This window comes from Chelmon rostratus, chromosome 16 (assembly GCF_017976325.1).
Source record: "Chelmon rostratus isolate fCheRos1 chromosome 16, fCheRos1.pri, whole genome shotgun sequence".
In the NCBI taxonomy this organism is placed as follows: Eukaryota; Metazoa; Chordata; class Actinopteri; order Chaetodontiformes; family Chaetodontidae; genus Chelmon; species Chelmon rostratus.
The window spans coordinates 24,881,410-24,902,302 of NC_055673.1; the positions used below are offsets into that span (position 1 = coordinate 24,881,410).

At 40.2% G+C, this 20,893-nt stretch overlaps 1 protein-coding gene across 1 annotated transcript in view; it reads right to left on the bottom strand.

The window, feature by feature from the left end:
- Positions 1 to 446: 446 nt before the first annotated feature.
- Positions 447 to 20,893, bottom strand: part of epb41a (erythrocyte membrane protein band 4.1a) — a 59,286-nt gene continuing 38,839 nt past the window's right edge. The window contains exons 16-20 of the mRNA XM_041954669.1: positions 11,789 to 11,917; positions 10,726 to 10,842; positions 9,346 to 9,426; positions 8,889 to 9,008; positions 447 to 516 (exon numbers count right to left, since the gene is read on the bottom strand). Of these exons, the coding sequence (XP_041810603.1) occupies positions 8,910 to 9,008; positions 9,346 to 9,426; positions 10,726 to 10,842; positions 11,789 to 11,917 (426 nt within the window). The 3' untranslated portion in view covers positions 447 to 516; positions 8,889 to 8,909. The remainder of the gene's footprint in view (positions 517 to 8,888; positions 9,009 to 9,345; positions 9,427 to 10,725; positions 10,843 to 11,788; positions 11,918 to 20,893) is intronic.

Below are 20,893 nucleotides of genomic sequence, written 5' to 3' on the forward strand. Positions count from 1 at the left end.
GTTTGGAACAAACTGTTAAAAAACACTTGATCTCCAAGTTATTGATAACCAATTCTGATGGTAAGAAAAGCTGTAGAAAAATAAAGTACCAGTAATCTCAAGATTAAAAGACCAAATGCCCTTGAAAATTTTCTTAAAATCTCCAGACAAATTGGAGATGAATAAATCCACAAATGCTGTACTTCTTTTTCTTCTTTTCTCTTTAAAAAAGATATTTTTTGATCAGTCCAGTGATTGATATTTTGGCAATAGGTGGAACAAGAGGGGACTGCGGGGAATACTGGGAGAGTTCTTGGGAATTTTCTGGTGACTCCATCTCCTTCAGGGTAAACTCCAGATTCATGGAGGTTAAAGTTCATAGTTCAGCATTGAAGCTTGTTCCCCAGATGTGGTCTGGTGGTTCATGTCAAAGGTTGTGCTGTCGGGTGTGATGGGGGGGGCGCTGCGGTAAAATGGTGTGTTGGAGAGTAAAGTAAGAGAGAAGAGTGGGAGCAGCAGACAGATATGGTTTGAGGACTGGTAGATAGAGAGAAAGATGGATAGATGGCCAGAGAAAAAAACAGAAAGTTAGTGGATTTTAACAGCCAAACCTCAGTACTGCAGATGTCAACACATGAATACATCATCAATCAGATACATGAGCGCAGAAGGACAAACAACAGTAATAACCAGAGTGAAATGAAATGAAGCATTTTTACCTAAGTTGGGCTAGTCAGGCCATAATAAATGTTACATGTACGGAGAAAGTAGATCAAGGAAATTTGATTTTATTTTGAAATAATAATACTGCAAATTATGATAATGATGGTTGCAGTGAATTCTCAAACAAAGTCAGGTATTTACTTATTGGTTGGTCTCAAATAGAAGCCAGGGATGTGGACAGCACAATGACCAAGTAAAAAAAGGTAAGCCACAGTCGAATAGCTTGTGCTAGAATTGTTCTCATGGGAAATTCAGTATAATGGACATTTCCATAGCACTAAATCAAACAGCACAATAAAATAGTCATGTCATAACTACCACTAGGAAGATTGTTTAATTCACTTAAGATCTCCAATTGCTTCCATTCTTCTTTTTCAGCCACTGTTAAGATGCACTGAGTTGCACTGACAGCCGCTTACCAACTAAGTGGAAGAGACTAGAAAAAGCTAGCGTAATTCTGTCAAATAAGACAATGTTTTTAGCAGAGTGGGGAGTATAACATGACTCTGTTGTTAGACTGATGGAATTAGAGCTGAGGAAATAACATTAGTACATTATACTGAATTTATCAGGACAACACGTAGACATGGAGGAATTAACAGTAAACTAGAATAGGAGCAGATCAGAAAAGGAAGGTTTCTTATGAAAAAATTCTTATGAAAATATGATAGACATATAAAAACAAGGGAAATTAGTTCCATCTCTAGTATAAGACTGTTCCAAATAAAGGACTGCCACTGCCTCTGACTGAGAAGTTATGGCATCTGAAAAGGATCATTTCAAAAATGTAAGGTCAAATTGATATTGATAGCATATCTCACCAAAATCTAGAAATGTGTTCCAGTTTGCGTTCACTTAATAGTCCTGATGTTGTGAGTTCCTGACAGAATGAATGTCCCCCATTTAAAATGTGCTTTTGGTATTGTGTCTTTTATTTTGATAACAAAGTTATTTCATTTGAAACATTTACATTCCCCCTTACTCTATAGCTGAGCTGTAGTCGTGAACTTTAAATACAGGGCACAAACATTAGAATGATAATGTCAATGTCAACCAATTGAGTTATTCAAAGCCTAAAGTTAACAGGTTCAGAGGATATCTTTCTTTCCACTTTAAATCTACTTTAATTATAACCTAAATGTTTATCAAAACAGACACAAAATAGCCAGTTTCCTGGATGATTGAAGAGCTATGCTCTGGGCATGCCAAGTAATTACACCATCTGCATGCAAATTTTATTCTGGTGCAAAGTTGTTTTGATAAATTCTCCCAGCCTGTGCTTACTTTACAGTAGCTCTGGCTTACCAACCTCCACTGCTAACAAGTAATGCCAGTGAGTTTTCTCAGCCTAACAAAAGGCGGTCTCAATACAGAACATGTACAGTTCGAACTCTTGTTTTTTGGGATTTTGAAATTGGTATGTTGAACTTCAGCTGAAGCCACGTGGGTAACGTAAGATTGGTCAGATATGATAAACCTTCATAAATCCCACTGCAGGGCAGTTTGCAGTGTTACAGCAGCAAAAGGGGGGTGGTGTACCAGTAAGAACCATCACTAAAAGAGCAAGATATGATTAATAAGTAAATAAGATAGATACATAATACAATAAGTAAAACAGACAGTGGGTAAATTCACATTTTTGCACATAGAAAATCTCAATATTGCCCTGTTTAGTATACACCGATATTGCACAAGTGAACTTTGTAACCTGATGCACCGGATGGTTTGTGACAAAGAACCATCTGAGAAGTCATCCTTGGAAATCGTTTTTTGTGAACGTAGACTACTGTGAGCAGTGTTAACTGTAAAGTCTGACAGCAGCGTGGGACCTACGGTGTCTCTCCTTCACACACTTCTGTTGAAGCCTGTTACTGGAAGTGATGCCCAATGATGTCAAAGTGTCTCCTGCATGGGGTGGGACATGCTCTCGGTCGGGGATGATAGCTTAGCCATCATTGTCCTTTCTCTTTTCTTTATACCAGTATCATACATTTTTAGGATGTTTCTTCATTCAAACCATGTCTTTTGGTTTTGCCCTTTCCTTTTAGTGCACTCCCTCTCAGCTCCACCATTTCTATCTGTTCTCCTCTTCCTGTGTCTCTTGCAGGACTCTATTGCATGCAACTAATTGCCTGTGATGGCAAGCAGAGATTGTGCCATCAGGTTATAAGCAGGCGGAGGGACTTTTAATCTGTAGTTCTGAACAAGTGGAAACTATGTATCTTATTTTGTGATGATCACCATCACCATTCAATTTAGTTCACTTGTGTTATGATGCATTAGGAGAGAGAGAGAGAGAGAGAGAGAGAGAGAGAGAGAGAGGCAGACATGTGCTAAAGCTGACCTACAGGATGAAATTCAGCCTAGTGACAGTGTGTCAAATGTTGGAAGCAAGAGGAGCAAACAAGGTTCTTCTGGCTCAAACTTCATCTGCACGTTTAAAGGCTGAAGCTATCATGGTACAACAAAAACTGCTTAAGGATAAACACACTCAGTTAGGAGCAGTTAGGAGCAGTTAGGGAGGAAAAAGGAGCAACTGGAGTTGGAAACAAACATTTCTGCTGCTCAGGTCAAAGTGAAGGTGCTAAAAGCCGTATCCAGGGTTGGAAGCAACTTCTGTGCCACATTTACATACATGACATACATACATGTGGACGAATCCTCCCAACGCATGGTGTTATCCATCCACAAACCCCAATAATAACAACCTCAGATAGAGTGGAAAGTCAAATCCAATATTTCACCACAGCTCCCTTGACACTCCAGCCAAGTATCAGACACCCAGGTGAGCTTCCAAATGTGACAGCTCCAGGTACATTTCCTGCTTTACCTAACTGTGATCAGGGCAATATGCTCTTGGTTATGGAAAAGTTAAATGAAATAACTGCATTATTAACCTAGCAGCGGTGTCTCTCTTCTTTACCTAAGAAGGAGATTATTTAAATATTTGATGGGGACCCACCTCAGTACCAAATATTCATTAAATCATTTGAACACAGTATTGAAAGCAAGAACAACAACCCATGAGACTGCCTCTGTTATCTTGAACAATACACTACAGCCAAGGGAGCCTGTGAGAATTTGCCTGCATATGGCCTCAGACAAAGGATTGAAGAAGGCTAAGTCTTTCCTACAGAAGCATTTCAGCGACAAACATAAAATTGCTACAGCCTACATGGAGAAAGCTCTTTCATGGTCATTAAAAAAGAAGATGACACAAAGGCTCTACAGGCATACACTCTCTTTCTAAGAGCATGCTGTAACGCCATGAAAGATGTTCTCCACATGAATGAGCTTGACATGCTTACTAATACGCTTGCCATCATACGGAAGTTGCCCTACTGACTGAAGGATACATGGAGAACTGCGGCCTGTGATTTGCGGAAAAAACACATTCAAAGAGCTACCTTTGTGGATGTGGTGGATTTCCTTGAAAGGCAAGTTAAAATTGCAACACATCCAGTATTTGGAGATATAAAAGACAGTCCTACAGTTATCAAAGATGTCAGGAGGTCTAAGTCACAGACTTTTCCAAGAATGAAAGAAAGTACCTTTGCCACCACTGCAGTGGTTGCAGAGAAAAAAAAAAGGCAAAGGCACTAAAGAAAAGGAGAGTTTGCCTGCTATAGAACGTGTTTCTTCTGTAGAGATGGACATGCTTTGGAGATGTGTGCACAAATGGAAAAGAGTGCACATAGTTAGAAAATCGCATTCCAAAGAGAAAATGGAATGTGTTTTGACTATTTGTGTATAGGACACATGAACAAAGACTGCAGGAAGCAACTCAGCTGCAGTATATGCAGTTTGAAGCAACCTTCGATGCACTTCAAGAAGGAATTAGACAAAGAGCAAGCAAAAAATAAAGGAAGCAGTAAAAGATAAGGCTATATTCTCTGTCCAGACAAGTGGTCTCAGTGGGGCTGGCGAAGATAACTGCAAACTCTTAATAGCGCCTGTACAAGTCAAGGCCAGAAGGGGAAACACAACAATGCACACTTATGCATTCCTTGGCCCAGGTAGCACTGCTTCATTTTGCACAGTAGGACTAATTAATAAGCTTAACCTCCAGGGAAGAAAGTCAAAAATTTTACTGGGTCAAAAGAAGGTTGTCGAAACCAGCATTGTTTCAGGCCTAGAGGTTGCTGGATTGGACAACTGCAATTTTGTGATCTCCCACGAATATACACTCAGAAGACGAAAGAAGAAAGAAGAAAGAAGAAAACATTTTACATGAAAGTGACATCGAACAGTGGCCTCATCTGAGAAAAGTTGCCAGAAATTGATACGATCTACCTAACAATGGAGTCTTGCATCCACGAAAGAAAAAGCTTCAAATGGTGTTTGACTGTGGAGCAACATTTCAGGGATTTTCATTGAATTCTCAGCTCTTAAAGGGACCAGACCTGACCGGCACATTGGTAGGAGTCTTGGCTAGATTTCAAAAGGAACCAGTTGTCATCACTGCAGATATTGAAGCAATGTTCCACTGGTGGCCTGAGGAAGACTACAGTGGGGTTAGGAAGATTACCAAATGACAGTGCACCTATTTGGAGCAACTTCATCTCCAAGTTGTGCAAACTTTGCCCCGTAGGAGGTGTGCTGAGGACAACATGGAACAGTATCATAAACAACTTCTATGTTGATGACTGCCTCACTTCAGCAGCTTCAGAGGAAGATGAAATAGCTCTTTATCATGAGCTAAAAGCAATTTGATGGATTTCAACTTAGCAAGTGGACAAGCAACAGCAACAGACAGAGCAAAAGAGATGAAGAAACTGGACTTGGACTATGACAACCTTCCTGTTGAGAGGGTGCTAGACGCACAAACATATGTTGTATGTAGAAAAAAGATTGGTTGGGATGATACTATACGAGCCTCCATTGCACAGGCATGGACATGTTGCATCCAGGGTCTTCATAAGCTGGGAGACTTAAAGGTTGACAGATGTTTCAACCCTATAATCTTTGGAGAGGTGACATCTGCTCAACTACATGTGACGGAGGGTATGGAACTGTCAGTTACCTGTTACTGCATTATTAACATGGCCTGGCACATTGTGCATTTGTGATGGGAAAGTAGCGTGGATGCTCAGAGGCTGCTTCTGTATCGCATCAGAAAAAGGAAACAAACAAGTCAGCTTCACCAAGATAATATCCATCAGAGAGATCTTTCACAGGAAACAGGAAAACATGAGGCTCAGGGAAATGTTCATCTCACAGTTGAAGAACTGGCAAATAGTGAGGTGGAAATAATTTGCTTTTGTCAGGAGAAAACCCGAACCCGAACCATTTTCTGCTTCAAAAGACCAAGCCATTGTTGCCACCTGCACAGTTTCAAAAGGAAGACATATGTGCACACCGCAGGTGGAGGCAAGTTCAAGTGGAGACGGTCTGAATGGTTGTTTGATGTCCAAGCCGATGTGAGTGAGGGGTGTTAATGTGGACTGATCAAACCTGCAATAGGGTCTATTCAGGTATTCAGCCAGTTGATGGTTCTCAGCTGCGTGCAGGGATGGTCTCCTCTAGTTGGTAATATCGTGCAGTTTTCTCCACACTGATGGAGGGTTGTCAGCTGAAGAAGCTGTACACGAGCCTGCATTCACCCATTTACACATGGTAACTAGGCCACCTGCTCATTATAAGCATTAACACACTCACACACCAATGCACAGCATCAGGAGCAACTTGGGGTTCAGTATCTTGCCCAAGGATACTTTGACATGTACTACCGAACCATCGACCGCTCTACCTCCTGAGCCACTGCTTTAATCTCATTTGTCAGTGTGTTTCTAGCTTGGTTATACAGGACCCTAACTCCCTGCTTCTACAGGCCTCCTCCTTAGCCTGGTTAAACTTGAGTTTAGCCGAGAACCATGGTTTATTGTTGTTATATGTGCAGAAGGTTTTAGTTGGCACACATGTCCTCACAAAAACTAGTGTAAGATGTCAGAGTGTCATTGAGTTTATCCAGATCTATTGCAGCATCCTCAGGCTAAGCAGATTTAAATTTCTGCCTGTAAGTTGCTTCAACTGCAAAGCCTGCAGGCCAGGCAAGAGGGAATCGGCAGTCTGTATGATGTGGTGGTGCAGGACAGAGGAAGATGGGCTATTTCTGTCCTTAGGGTGGGATCTCTTATATCAGATGAATGTACTTTGTTTTTTAATGCGAATCTGTTATTGGCCAAAACACACAAAATTATGCTGCAATGGAGGGTGTCCTCCCAACCCAATCGACAATCAGAATACAATTGCGTTGGTCCAATGACCATTTCCAAATTTCATCTACAATTCTCTACCACTGTATAGTGGTGTGACAACCTGGAGTTGAAGCGACTGATTGACACAGGAGCATTTTAGAAAAGAAATTAGAACATGCAAATTGCAAACTACTTTTAAACATGTCACAATCTAAAAAAACAACACAACCCAACTTTGACCTGATGTGCTGTTGCACTCCGCTCACCCGGGACTAGCATGGGCGAAGGAGTACTGCAGGGCACTGCTTAGATTTACAAGGGTTTATGGCAGAAAATGTTATTTTCTATTTCCATTTATATTGATTTTGGCGTTACTTTAAGGATTTTGGGATCACTTTACTAGATCAAGGTAAAACTGCACACTACTTCTAATACAATACATGACAATATCATATTTAGGAGATGGGGATGAACTACGGCTGCACTACCTTCCCTTGTTGTATAGTAAGTTTGCATGCTAGTTGGATTATTGTTGCATTTGCAAGTGGCTATGTCTGCTCTGTATGACCTGTCTTTCGCAGTAAAGAGTAATTCTGCAAATTTCTCTTTGGAGATGAATAAAGTATCTATCTATCTATCTATCTATCTAACTAATAGCTGTTCTCATTATTCCCCATATAGTCTTATCCTGACACCTTGTGGCCATTTATGGAAATTGCACCTACTGTTTTTGTATGTATTTACCAAGGCTGTTGTGTAAAGTTTTTTTTTGTGAAAGATTCAACAAGCATAGGTCATAATCACTCACCACACTGCCCTTCACAGGTGTTGAACATCTCTTGATTAATGCCCTTCTGTATTAGGCCTATATGGTTAATCTGAACAGAATTGCATAAAAAATCTTATAAGGCATTGTTTTACTGTTTTTTTTTTGGTTGAAGTTACAGTAGCCAACTAGAGAGTCGTTGGCATCAGGCCTTCCTTTTGTCATCCCTAGTTTCCCCAGAGTCACCAACTGCCACTGCTCAAATGTTTTAAAAACCTTGTGGCTCATGTGGACTGTGCACTATGTTTACCCCTCGCCTTCAGCGGTAAACAAAATGACAAAAATTAATATAACCTTCGTAAATATTGCTAAATACATAAACAAGCTCAATGTGCTTTCTCCTATTATTTGTGCAATTTTCTATGAAATGCATACTCAATGGAGAAGAGAGACACATCTTGCAAACACTCACTAAAATGACATGAAAATTGCAGCCTGGTGAATCAACTTGATAAATACAGCACATGTGTTTGGTGGAAAAGCCTTAGTCTGGCTCCAGTGCTTTGTTGCTTTTTCCAAGTAAAAGGCAACATCGAACCACAGCTAAATACAGGATTTGATTGGAAACATCAGAACTAGAGGGCAGGTATGCATTTTTGCTGGTCAAAGATGACCCACTTAGAAGTTGCTGATTGATTTACAGTGCAGACTGCAAGCAGTAAATACAGTCTAGTCCCCTGCTGTATCTTTTTAATTCAGTTTTCTAAGAAGATTGGCTCTTGCAGGTTATTGGACTGCTGAACCAATTCTCCTGAAGATTACCCAATTGTATTCAACATTAGTGAACATGCAACATTAATCAAATTTGTTTGTGGACTCAAGTCAAACTGAAGGAATTTATTGTCAGCCCATTCACAGATCTCCACCATCCCTTACTGATGATTCCAATGCCTTTAGTACTTAAGCACTGGTGTTTAACAAGCCATTTGTTTGTGCCTCTTTATGGGATCCAGCTTTCTGGACATGTTGTAACAAAGACGTTCCAATTATGAAGAATTTTTATGACTATGATTTTCCCGGTCTTTAGGTGTTGGCACATTACACTTTTATGGTAAGGGATCTTCATATTAAATGCATGAGCAGCAAGTATCATTCCAGCTCCAGTCAGACCAGAGAATGGATCATTAGGGGTGGTTGAAGGGGGGGTCAGAGTGGACACTCACCTCCAAAGGGATCAGTCTGTCTTATTCTGGAGTGATCTCTGTTTCCTGGTGCACAACCACTTTGGTAACAGACATGTCTGGGTGCTGCTCTTTTGCCTCTTTAATGGCCTGAGCCAAAGCCTGAAGAGTGAACGACAACCCAGGCTTGTTAAGTAGAATTTCAATGAGTTGAATTCAAATTACCTTCATGCAGAACAAATACTGTATATAATGATCATATACAATGTTACTTTATATGTATACAAGTGCTCTATGCGGGAAATAAAGAATACAAATAACTTTGGCTTCACCTCTCAAGTATATATGCATTTCAGGCAGGAATCTGTGGCAACATGATTAAACCACCTGCTTACTGCAGAACTTTGAGGATAACAACATTATTACAGCATAATTTAATAGTGAAGCATTAAAAAATTTCTCCATCAGAAACTCTTCTTCCACCATTTACATTTCTTACCTTATCATGATCAATTTCAGTGTCTCCAGTGATGACAATTCTCTTCTCAATGCGAGTCTCAGAGATCCCTCCTTTCACCGTCTACAACAGAGTCATGAAACAAGCTAAAATACAAGCTAGGGAAAACATGCATAATCAAAATCCATCTTTATCTGCAGAATGTTATCGGTTGATCCCCCTGTAAGACAAGTTTGGTGTCACTTCCTTGGAGGATGATGTAATGGAACATGGAGGTATGCAAGACATGCATAAACTGCACTGCATCTTATTTTAGACTTTGCAAGCGTACATGCATTTAAATGAAAACAATTACCTAGACTGTCAGCATGTCATTCTGAAACATACTGCAGAGATGAACAGTATACCTCTGCTGGTTTTACTAAATTCCACTGGCGGGATCAGCACACAGGGTTTATTATGCCTTACATATCCCCCAATTTTGCTTTGTTTTGGGATATTCATGAGTAGAACATAACAGTAGTACATAATAGCTCTATGTTTACTTTTACCCACCTGTGTTGTCCCTGTATTTAGCTGTATGTCTATGTCTATTTTCCTGCAAATTGTTCTTGGAACTGTGTAAAAGTACATTGTAAGCAACTAAAAAAAAGGAGTCAAATTCCTTGTATGTGTGCACATACTTGAATATACAGTATAATGAATGGAGGATCCAACCACCCAAGCGAGACAGTGCTTTGAGGGATGAGTGGAATCATCCCATAGTTAACAGCTTGAGACCCATTTTTTAGCCTATGTTTGTTTGTTTTATTTAAGTTGGCACCATTAAAAGTATGCTGAATTAGCAGTTCTTGCTTGCTATGTACCACACTGTATGACATTTATCATGACTTCAGGAGGTTTTATGGACATTTATTAATGACTGGCATTTGAGATAAATATTCTTGGGATGTGTGATCTTTTCACCTCACTCAGCATTTTTGTAGCACATCTTTTGCCCCAAAGAGTTTGAGTTGAATTGTATTTGTCTTTCCAGCTAGAAAAAACATACACAGCTGAATAAAATGTGCTTTCTTTTGGGACAATAGTATAAAAACCAACAAAATATCAGCCAAAACAAAGCCTGAGTTTTTTTTTTTATCTGTAATTTCAGTGGCAGATAATCAGATCAGAGAGACTAGTGGAAGAGATGATAGTCAGGTAAAGTGAGCCCAATTTTGGCATTCTGTTGAAGTCAGGGAGAAATTTTCTTTCTTGTCGCTTACAGAGTCTTTAGTCACTCTCCAGCAGGTACTTAAATAGTGTTTTGTGAAAGATCAATAAAACTGGCACAAGTGACTGAAAGTAGGGATCCATGATAGCATGGTGGTAAATTATTGTATTGATCTGTATTGACTGGCTATGGGGGTAAAGGGAGCAGACCTTTGTTATCTGGGTGGTGGTGGTGGTGCTGATGGTCTCCGAAGTGATGGTCTGGGCACTCAGCAGCACTCCTGAGTCCCTCTCTGCCAGGCTGTCCACCGGCTGTAGGAGAGACACCTTTTAAGTGTTACACAAGACCCTCAAATGATTCCATTTAAACATACTCAGTTATCTCTTATCTGTTATTTGTATGTGTGAATTGTAATTTCTATGATCTGATGATGATGACTTTTAAAGAAATTAAAATTTTGAGTAAAATCAAAAGTTTCCAGTTATAGGCCGTAATTAACCTTAATATTACCTTAATATTTGAGAAACACATTTACATTTCACAAAGGGAAGTATCAAAAAAGTACTGTTTTGGTATTGGCACTGGCACTCAGGCACTGTATCGGCATTAGTATTGAAAAGTTAATTGGAAATTAGGCTGGATTACCAACTGGGCAAACAGGGTAACTGCCATAGCCTCCTGAACTTCAGGACATCCAAAGGCTCCAGGTTTAATGTAAATGCCAAAAAGGGTAAATGGATTCATTTATATATCACACAAAGCATTTTACAATTTGCCCCTCATTCTCCCATTCACACTCACACACTGATGGCAGTGAGCTACAATGCAAGGTGCAATGTATTGCCCAAATGCAGATGGGGACCAAACTGTTAAATCCTACAATTAGTGGATGACCTGCTCCACCTTCTGAGCGACAGCCGCCAACATTCTGGCAACTGTGGCCTCAGGGCCCTCTAATGGGTTAATCTTTGGACATACTATATGATCATTTATACTAACTGAAATGTGCCATGGATGAAAAAGGTGCAATGCCCTAGCCTCGTGATCTTAGCCAGATTTCAACAAATTCGCAAAGGTCAGAAAAGGGCCAAAATGTTGGACCAGTCCTCTACAGTGAACATACGTTGTATGTCAACATATGTGCTAGCACAGCTTTGAAAATATCTCATTGCATACGAGGTGAGACAACTTAGACCTATACTTGTATTTTATGACCTACAGATACTTTGTGAAATGTTCTATTTTGTGTGCAGTTCCCAGAATTTCCCTCACCTGTGCTGACTCGTATGTGATGGTCTTGGTCTCAGTGTGAACTAAGGGTATGTCCTTGTAGGTCACACTTCCTCTCAGGGAGTTTGTGACATCTGAGATGGTGATTGTCTGGGTCTTTAGCACAGGAGACTGGAGGGATCAGATCAGCAATCAGCAACAAGCTCTCTGAAGACTCAATACAAAACAACTTTCACATATTACGTATCAAACCACGCAGCAGCAAAGAATTCAAACACATTGATACGGCCTTTAAGGATTAAGACTGGCTTGAGGTCCTGCAGTTGACATCACAACATCTAACTGTCACCATACTACTGGACTAAAAACATAGTACAAAGTACTGTACTTTGCATTTCTTAAAAAAGGCATAATGTTAGTCAGGGAACAGAAAATAGCCATGAAATAACTTCATAACTTTAGTTCTTTGATGGACTACATATAACTAGTTACGGTTTATGTCACACACAGATCCTTTTTCAAGTGTGTTTATGCTAAACAGTCATCATCATGTAATGTTCATAAGAAGCCATCAGCATGAGGAGGTATCTGCTGCAATCTAAATTGTGGTAGCTAATTAAGAAACAAACAGGGCTTGTTTTGTGGGATGATCTTGATCTGATATTGATAGAGGGGGGTGTGCATATCAGTAGCCACTCCTCATATTCACGACTTAATTTTAATCTATTTTGGGTAAGGGGTCAGGGCTAGGTTACTAGGGCTATAACCAGCTGTCACCAGTTAAGCTGAGGTTTCATTGAGCAGCATCCCTTATCTGTAGCTCTTCAGAGTTCAGGTGAGATAAGTAGTCAGAGGGTGTGTAGCAACCAAAAACGTAATAACGGCCAATAATGTAATAACTACCAATAACGTAATAATTTTGGCCATTTTAAATGTAATAAAACCAATAATGTAATAACTTGCCAATAATGTAATAAAACCTTTGAGCCAATAATGTAATAACTTTTTGCCAATAATGTAATACATTATTACATTATTGGCTGGTTATTACGTTATTGGCCTAGTATTTAAAAACCCTTTGAAAATGTAATAACTGGTGCTGATAATGTAATAATATTATATATGACTGCAGTTCTTGGGAATAATACACTTTTTTGTGCAGTTCACTGAATTAAAATAAGTACAGTAGACAAATTTAAGATTTAGATTCTCTCTCTCTCTTGCCTGATCTCTCTCATTATTAATATTGATCAGATAAAAATGATATTTGATCCTGTAAGATCCTGTGATGTCATCCAGGTGTTTAACAGAGGGTTTAGCACAACTCTATGATATAACAGCCTATAGATCACATCTGGACTTTGTGTGGAACTGGTGCTGTTTCATAAAATATATGTTTATATTGTTGATACATATCTCATCAATTAATATCCATCTAATGTAAGCTGATGAAGGATTTTCACTTCCACTCCAAACCTCTTCATTATCTCTCTCTCTCTCTCTCTCTCTCTCTCTCTCTCTCTCTCTCTCTCTCTCGATGTTGAGGTGTCAAATGAATTAACAATATTTTTTTCTTGGACTATTATTTATTTCCAATCAAAACTTCTCAACTGTAACATACAATATACAGTATACTGTGTGAACAACAAAAATAAAATTAAAACTGAACAATGGCTTCACAGTATGTACATTCCAAAAAGCTGAACTGTATATATATATATATATATATATATGTAGAAAAACATGAACAACAAAAATGAAACTAGACAATTCCGGCACAGCCGAAATTTTGACAGTGGCACGAGGGGGCTGCTGGTCTTATTAATAGAGCTAATAGAGCTAACGGCATTGTGCCTGTCTATGTATATGAGGCCGTCTGTGTGTATTTAACTGTATTTGTGTGCGACTGTGTATGTGTGTGTCTTCGTCTGTGTGTGTGTGTCTGCTTGAACTACACATTTATCAAATTGTCCCAAGTATTTTGAACAAGCAGCCCAACCAGTTCCTACATGGAGATGTGTCTGGTATATGTGTGTCTGAATGTGTATGTGTGTGCGTGTGTAACTTCTGCCCCACCTGCTGATAATTACCTCGCTACCTCTCCCACTTTTTGCCTGTTCCTGAACAGCTACTTTCTCGCTGTCGGTTTCTTCTGAACAACTTGTGATTGTGAATAAACAGTAGCTGCTACCAAAAAAAACGATTACACTGTGAGATGCGGACAAGTCTGGGCCAGATGTACGTGTGTTTTATGTCCAGATATTCTTTCGAAAAATGACTAAATGGTCGATTTAAAAAGACACACTCCAGAGGGCTGCGACTCAGAAAACAGGAGATTGTATGGGTTTAAATGGAGCAGCAGAGCAGGGCAGCTGGTGCAAGATCCCTCTTTATTTAAATTTGGTGGGGGCTACCCCTTTAAAATTGAACTTTGATGAGACAAGAACGGTTTGTCTCCAAAAAGATCCAAAAATTATGTGTCTCCTATTCACGTTTGGATTTTACGGCAATTTTAGAAAAAAATTTCAGGCGATTTCACTCTAAGTGATGATGTCATCCACTCTAGGGGAAGAAATTCTGAGCATTTTTTTGAGAAACTTTATGGTCTTGAGATGGTCATAGGTCGAAAACCGTAAGAGATATCAAAAAATGTGCTGAGGTTCATTTCGACCCAACAAAATTATCTATGTTTTAAAGTTTGAATGAAGTCTCTAGGAGAAAGTATGGCGAAGCAGCGGACAATTGAAAAAGGCTGAAATTTGAGGACATTTCCCATTCATTTCTTATGGGAAATTCTTCGCAGTTTTTTGCGTATAATTTTGCGAATTATTGACAAAAGAGCTATAAAAGTTGTAGCACACCATTTCCGATTGAGCCGCACGTTTTGATATATAGTTTGCGAGGGTTTTCTCAAAGCTGCGGGACTAGTTACGCGCCGAAATTCTGGTGGAAGATGAAAAATGGGAAGAAAAAATGTGCGGGATAACAATCTTTGAGCTATAGAGGCGAGTGGCTCTTGCGTTGCCTTGTGTCACTTATAAAACTGGCATTACTTTTTACAGTAGATATCCTTAACTTTGTACTGCCCAAAACTCAGATAACTTAGAATTAGCCAGGCTTTCATCCATTGGCTACGTTTGCCAAACAACTCCCTTATCCATTCACTGAGACCACTGCTGCGTCCAGCAGCCTTGTATAGCTTCATAATACTAATGGTGAAGTCATTTTCTTTGTCCAGCTCTAGGCTCTCCTCAAGTGTTTCTCTTATATAGAGGTTGGGATAAAATGCTGCCGACAGTGCCTGGAACTTGACTGAATGTCCCAAGCATGGACATATCTTGGATTAGAGCAAACTCAATAAATTTGGAATTTTGAATGGGTAAAATTGTGCTGCCACTTAATTAGCAACTTCAGTGACTATGAGTGTTCTGGAGATAACACTCAGCATCATCCATTTGCAAACATATAATTAGCATGGTAGAAGTTTGCATCTCAATGTAGATTAGAAACAGGCATGCAGTGCAGAACTTAAAATGTTTCACAATTGTGTTGAAGTCACTGTGTGGTCATTCAGTGGCATCAACCTGAGCATAAACTAGACATATTTGACAGCGAAAATAAAAAAATAACAGTCATATATAATATTATTACATTATCAGCACCAGTTATTACATTTTCAAAGGGTTTTTAAATACTAGGCCAATAACGTAATTTTTTTTTGCCAATAGTGTAATACGTTATTACATTATTGGCTGGTTATTACGTTATTGGCTAAAAGGTTTTATTACATTATTGGCAAGTTATTACATTATTGGTGTTATTACATTTAAAATGGCCAAAATTATTACGTTATTGGTAGTTATTACATTATTGGCCGTTATTATGTTTTTGGTTGCTACAGGGTGAAAAATAGTCACCTCATTTCCTTAAACTACAAACCCAGCAAGATCCTGCTGTTTGTGTCAAAAAGCTATGCAACAATCACAAGTCCACGTCCAGTAAAAAGGTGTGTTTTGTGTGTGGGGACAGAGTCTGACACTAGGAGGCTGTTTTCAAATTCATCTGCAAAGACTCACAGCTCTGGCTACCCGCCTGAAGAGATACAGAGAAGCAGAAGCAGAGGAGGCTCTCCACCGAACCATCCAAAGTGTACTCTCAGTGGCAGAATAAGAACATGAGAGTAGATCCACCCAGATACTGGAAGAGTATATGAGAAAAAGAGGCATCACATAACACAGATGCTCAGTGGCTACTGGATCTAAGACCAACCCACAGCAATCTCCTAGAAGAAGAACTGGCAACCATCATAATGGCAGACATCCAAGAAAGAGTGTCAGGTATGAAGTGCTGTACAACACCAGGCACAGACATGATCCACACCTACTGGCTAAAGAAGCTAACTGCACTCCATATACACCTCAATGGGACCCACCACTCCACCCACCACTCACTCCACATAGAGTGATTGACCCAAGGGTGGCTGGTCCTGATCATGAAGGACCCCCAGAAGGGTGCGATCCCATCCCACTGGCCAATAAACTGGCTCTGTACAACAGTTGAATAGAGCAGTCACCCAAGACTGTAAGACCAGACAGACCTGGACTGACTAAAAGACAGCCTTATAGCTGATCCCAAGGCCGGTCTTACATGCAGCCAGCTGCAAGACAAGTGCACAGGGACAAGGTACAATACCGAAAAGAGATAATACAAAAATATTCAATAACTTCATTGTTGTACAGCGTAGTATCACCCAAATAATTCACACATCAGTTGTCACCTATATGTTATACAACAACACTTGGTTTGTTTGTTTGCTTTGCTCATACTTATGCAGTGTGGTGTCACCACATGTCAATTGACCCTGCCGGTTATATTACAAGACTTAGCTTGGAAAATGTCTTTGTTTTTACTGGTATTACTGGTACTTGTTTTTTAAGATAATGTATAGCTGCACCAAATTCAAGTCAAACACCAGGAAACCTCTGATGGTTATATGAAACTGCCTAGTTTTAAATTCTTTTCTTAATTTGACTAGTTTCAACAATAGGGAACACAACACCATCCCCTCTGGTCCTCAGCACCCATCGCCTGGTGAGGAAGGCACAACAAAGGCTCTTCTTCCTCAGGAAACTGAAACGGGCTGGACTCTCCTCTCGGTTGCTCGTCAACTTCTACAGGGCCACAATTGAAAGCATCCTCTGCCTCAGTGTGACAGTGTGGTATGGCAGCTGCATGGCACAGGAGAGGAAACAACTGGCACGGGTGGTTAAAACTGCACAGGGCATCGTGGGCTGCCCCATTCCTGACCTAGACTCTATATATGAAGGCCGGGTCAGGAAGAGGGCAAGATCCATCGCCACGGACCCCAGCCATCCGGGCCACAGACTGTTTTTACCGCTACCATCAGGAAAGCGGTACAGGAACATCCGCACCACCACTAACAGACGAGAGACAGCTTCTTCCCCAGAGATGTCAGAGTTATCACCCCCTGCCCCTGTATCACCTCCTACTGTGGTATATTTGACTTTTTATTGTTCTAGTATATCCTTATTGCCTTAGTATATTTTTATTTCTGGTGTATTTTTATTGCATTTACACATATTTTTATCTGCATTAGTTAGTTTAGTTTATTCTAGTGTTTTTATTTTATTTTATTATTACTTTCTTATATTTTTTATTGTTTCTAACATGGGGGTTACAATAAAAATTTCATGGACATGCTATGCTCAGTGATAATAAAGGCGATCTTGAATCTTGAATCAACCTGAATCTCTTAGCAATTAGCATGTTAGAATGTGTCCTACTTGCTCTCCACAGATGAAAACATTGGTTTAGGCTACGTTCAATAACTGACATACAGACTCAAACACAAAATCTGTCTTATATTTACTCAACTGATTCTTCTGAGAAAGATTCAAGTATATTTTAGGAACTTTCCAGTAGTCAATAAATGAAAAGTGGGGGAACAGCTTATTGGTGCAATAGAATCCCCCAAAAATATTTTTTTTTTGGAAATAATTTGTGAACCGCCACTTGTTTTCATGACCAATAAGTGAAAATATATACAACCACTTTTGACAGGTGTTCAATGCTATATGGGTTCATCCCTGGTGCATGCCCAGTCAATCAAGTGAAGAACAGAGAAGAGGATGAGGTCCAGCCACTCTGCATCACAAGTGGAAAACAACACAGCCATGTCAGGTGGAATCTCCATGTTAGGGTGCCTGTCAGGTCTGTAAACACCTGTCTGCGGAGGCGCTGCAGCAGCAAGTGGACGCCTCTCTGAGACAGTCTGTCACATGCCAGCCACCAGAAGACATTTCCAGGACTTGCTGGGCATCATCGGGAAGATGGCAAATCTGATGGGCATCGTGATGCTGGCAGAACAACATCCCCTGCTGTGGCCTCAATACCCAGGAGGTCCTAGCTCCATGGCTCAAAGACTTTTTCCCTCATCACACTTAAATGATGAAGAAGAAGCATCTCACTCACTCTGCCCGGTGCGCTCTTTGTTCTCTGATGTTTTGCACACAGCAAACACCAGGCAGACACAGTAGTCTGTCTGTTCATTATAGAGGGCACTCACAAGGCTTGGCTTTGTAAAAACAGTGTGTGTTTCACTGACTGTGTAATGCCGTCACAAAAGCCTACAGTGCAGCTTTATCCTCATCCAAAGGGATGACAGTGAGTGTGCAGATGATCATCTTGGGAGTCTTGATGACCATTCATCTGTTTCTATCTTCTTGATGTGTCTGAACCCTCCTGGACTCATTCAGTTTTAGTGTTAGACAGCAGATGCTGTGTTCTTTTATGATCTGTGCTTTTATGCATGACACGATCCCATCATCATGAATTAGTGGACTGCATGATGGGCTATTATTTTATGCAATCAATGTCATGGTGTGATGGGAATTGGCATGGACGTGGTGTTACCCTTGGCACAGCCAGGGCCTTCCTGCCTTATTAGGCTTGTGAACTGGTGTATGTTTTCTGTTTGTTGACCTTCAGTAGTAGACATTGACTAAGACTACAACTACTTCTACTATCAGCTTGGCCTTAGCCCAATAGAGATCCTAGAGAGTGTAGCCTCAATCAAATAAAATGTTTCTGTGAGTACAGGCATATTATGTCCTGTAAGACCACAGTCCAGCGGCATTATCTGATCAAAATGCTGACTTTTGGGAGCAGAGTTCAGGTCAAGCAGTTGCGATGTATGGGGGGCTTTTACAACTCACAAGGGCATGAAAGAAAATCATAAGGGCACAGGGATGAACCCAATTGTGGCAGCTCTTAGAGGTGATCACCACTTTTTGTAGCTAGCAAAGAGCCTTTTAATTCTTGTTTGGGGAATTTTTGCCTATTCCTCCAGAATCAGAATCAGAATCGGCTTTACAGCTAAGCATGTGTGCACATACAAGGAATTTGACTTCGATTTAAACATTGGACTCAAAGTACTTGCATAGGGAAGAAAAAGGATATGTCGCTCAACAAGCACAAAAAAGACAAAAAAAGAGACTGAACAATGAGTTAAGTGGTGCAAAAATATCAAATAAACAATATATACAATGAAATTTACTGTGTATGTGTAGCGATTTATGATTACAGTGACAGTGAGTGATGAATGTACCTGTTATTGCACATTATTAAATGATAAATGGCCAGTCAGTGGATTTTTGGTGTCTGGGGTCAGTGACACTGTATGACTGTGCAACCGTTCATCAGGGTGATGGCTTGTGGGAAGAAACTGTTTTTGAGTGTGGTTGTTTTGACATTAGTGATCTGTAGCAACCACCAGAGGGAAGAAGTAGGAACAGGTTGTGTCCAGGATGTGAGGGGTCTGCAGTGTTGCTTCCTGCCCGTTTCCTCAGTTTGGAGGTGTGCAAGTCCTGACTGGAGGGCAGGTTGGCAGTCATGCTTAGCAGTCCATATGGTCTGGTGCAGTCTGTCCTTGTCCTGTTTGGTGGCAGACCCAAACCAGATGATGACAGACATGCATAGAATAGACTGGATTCTTTGAGCGTAGAACTGGACGAGTAGTTGTCTTGGAAAGTTTTTGTGGTTGTCCAGACCTCAACTTCTACCTCAACTACCTCCACTGTTATTGTTAAATGCCATTTCTTAATTCTATTATGAACAGTGACCTTGGTCTGATTCCAACCTGTGGTCCCTTGCTGCACCCCCGACCTCTCTCAACCCCCCTTTCCAGTCTGTCAAATAAATATTAAACTGCTAATATGAAGCACATGCTTGCACAACTGAAAAAGTTCACAACTAACAAACATCAATGTACATGTAAATTTTTAATCAGTATAACTATGAATGCTGCTCATGTGAAACCGTGGTGGATTAAATAAACACAACTCAACAAGACAAATTTGAAGAATTACAAATTCAAGCCACTTTAAAAGACTGAGCTGAGCAAGCAACATTATTTAACAGCTAAGCGTTATAATCCTTTATAATAACATTATTATTATATAGAATTATACAATTAATATATCATACAATAGTTAATGAAACAACAACAGTAATAATAACAATCTTTGAATAATTAATCATGCTACCTGCTATTTTAAATTTGTGTCATGTTAAACTACTTACAGCAATCTCTCTCTGTGTGTGTGTGCGTGTGTGTGTGTGTGTGTGTGTGTGTGTGTGTGTGTAACTAAATTAATGTATCTTTCACACAGTACAGCTACATTTGTGTGGCTGTCAGCATCCACATCAGCTAAGTGGAGCCAAAGCTCAGAGACCTCACACTGCACCCACCAGTCAATCATATGTTACGCTGGTGGTTTTCTGTTTTGGCACAGTGACTGCTATTGTCCATTGCAGGGGTACCATTTTTGTGTGTCTTTTCTTGCCTGGCCTTCTTCACTCCTCTCTTGTTTTCCCTTGACCTCTGCCTCAAACTTGTGCAGCCTGGGGTGCCACATATTCACCACTTGTGACAACCCTGGCTTGTAGTGACACCCGATGGCATACCCTCCCACTTTTGGACCAAATGTGGGCGTAATGAGGATGTTGGCAAGTGATGGTGAATTGAGGCCAGTTTCAACAAGGTAGTTCTGTTGTTCACATTGGATGATTTGCGTGTGTTTCCTCTGGACTGGCAGGTGACAAGGAGCTGATGGGTGTGTTTGGGGA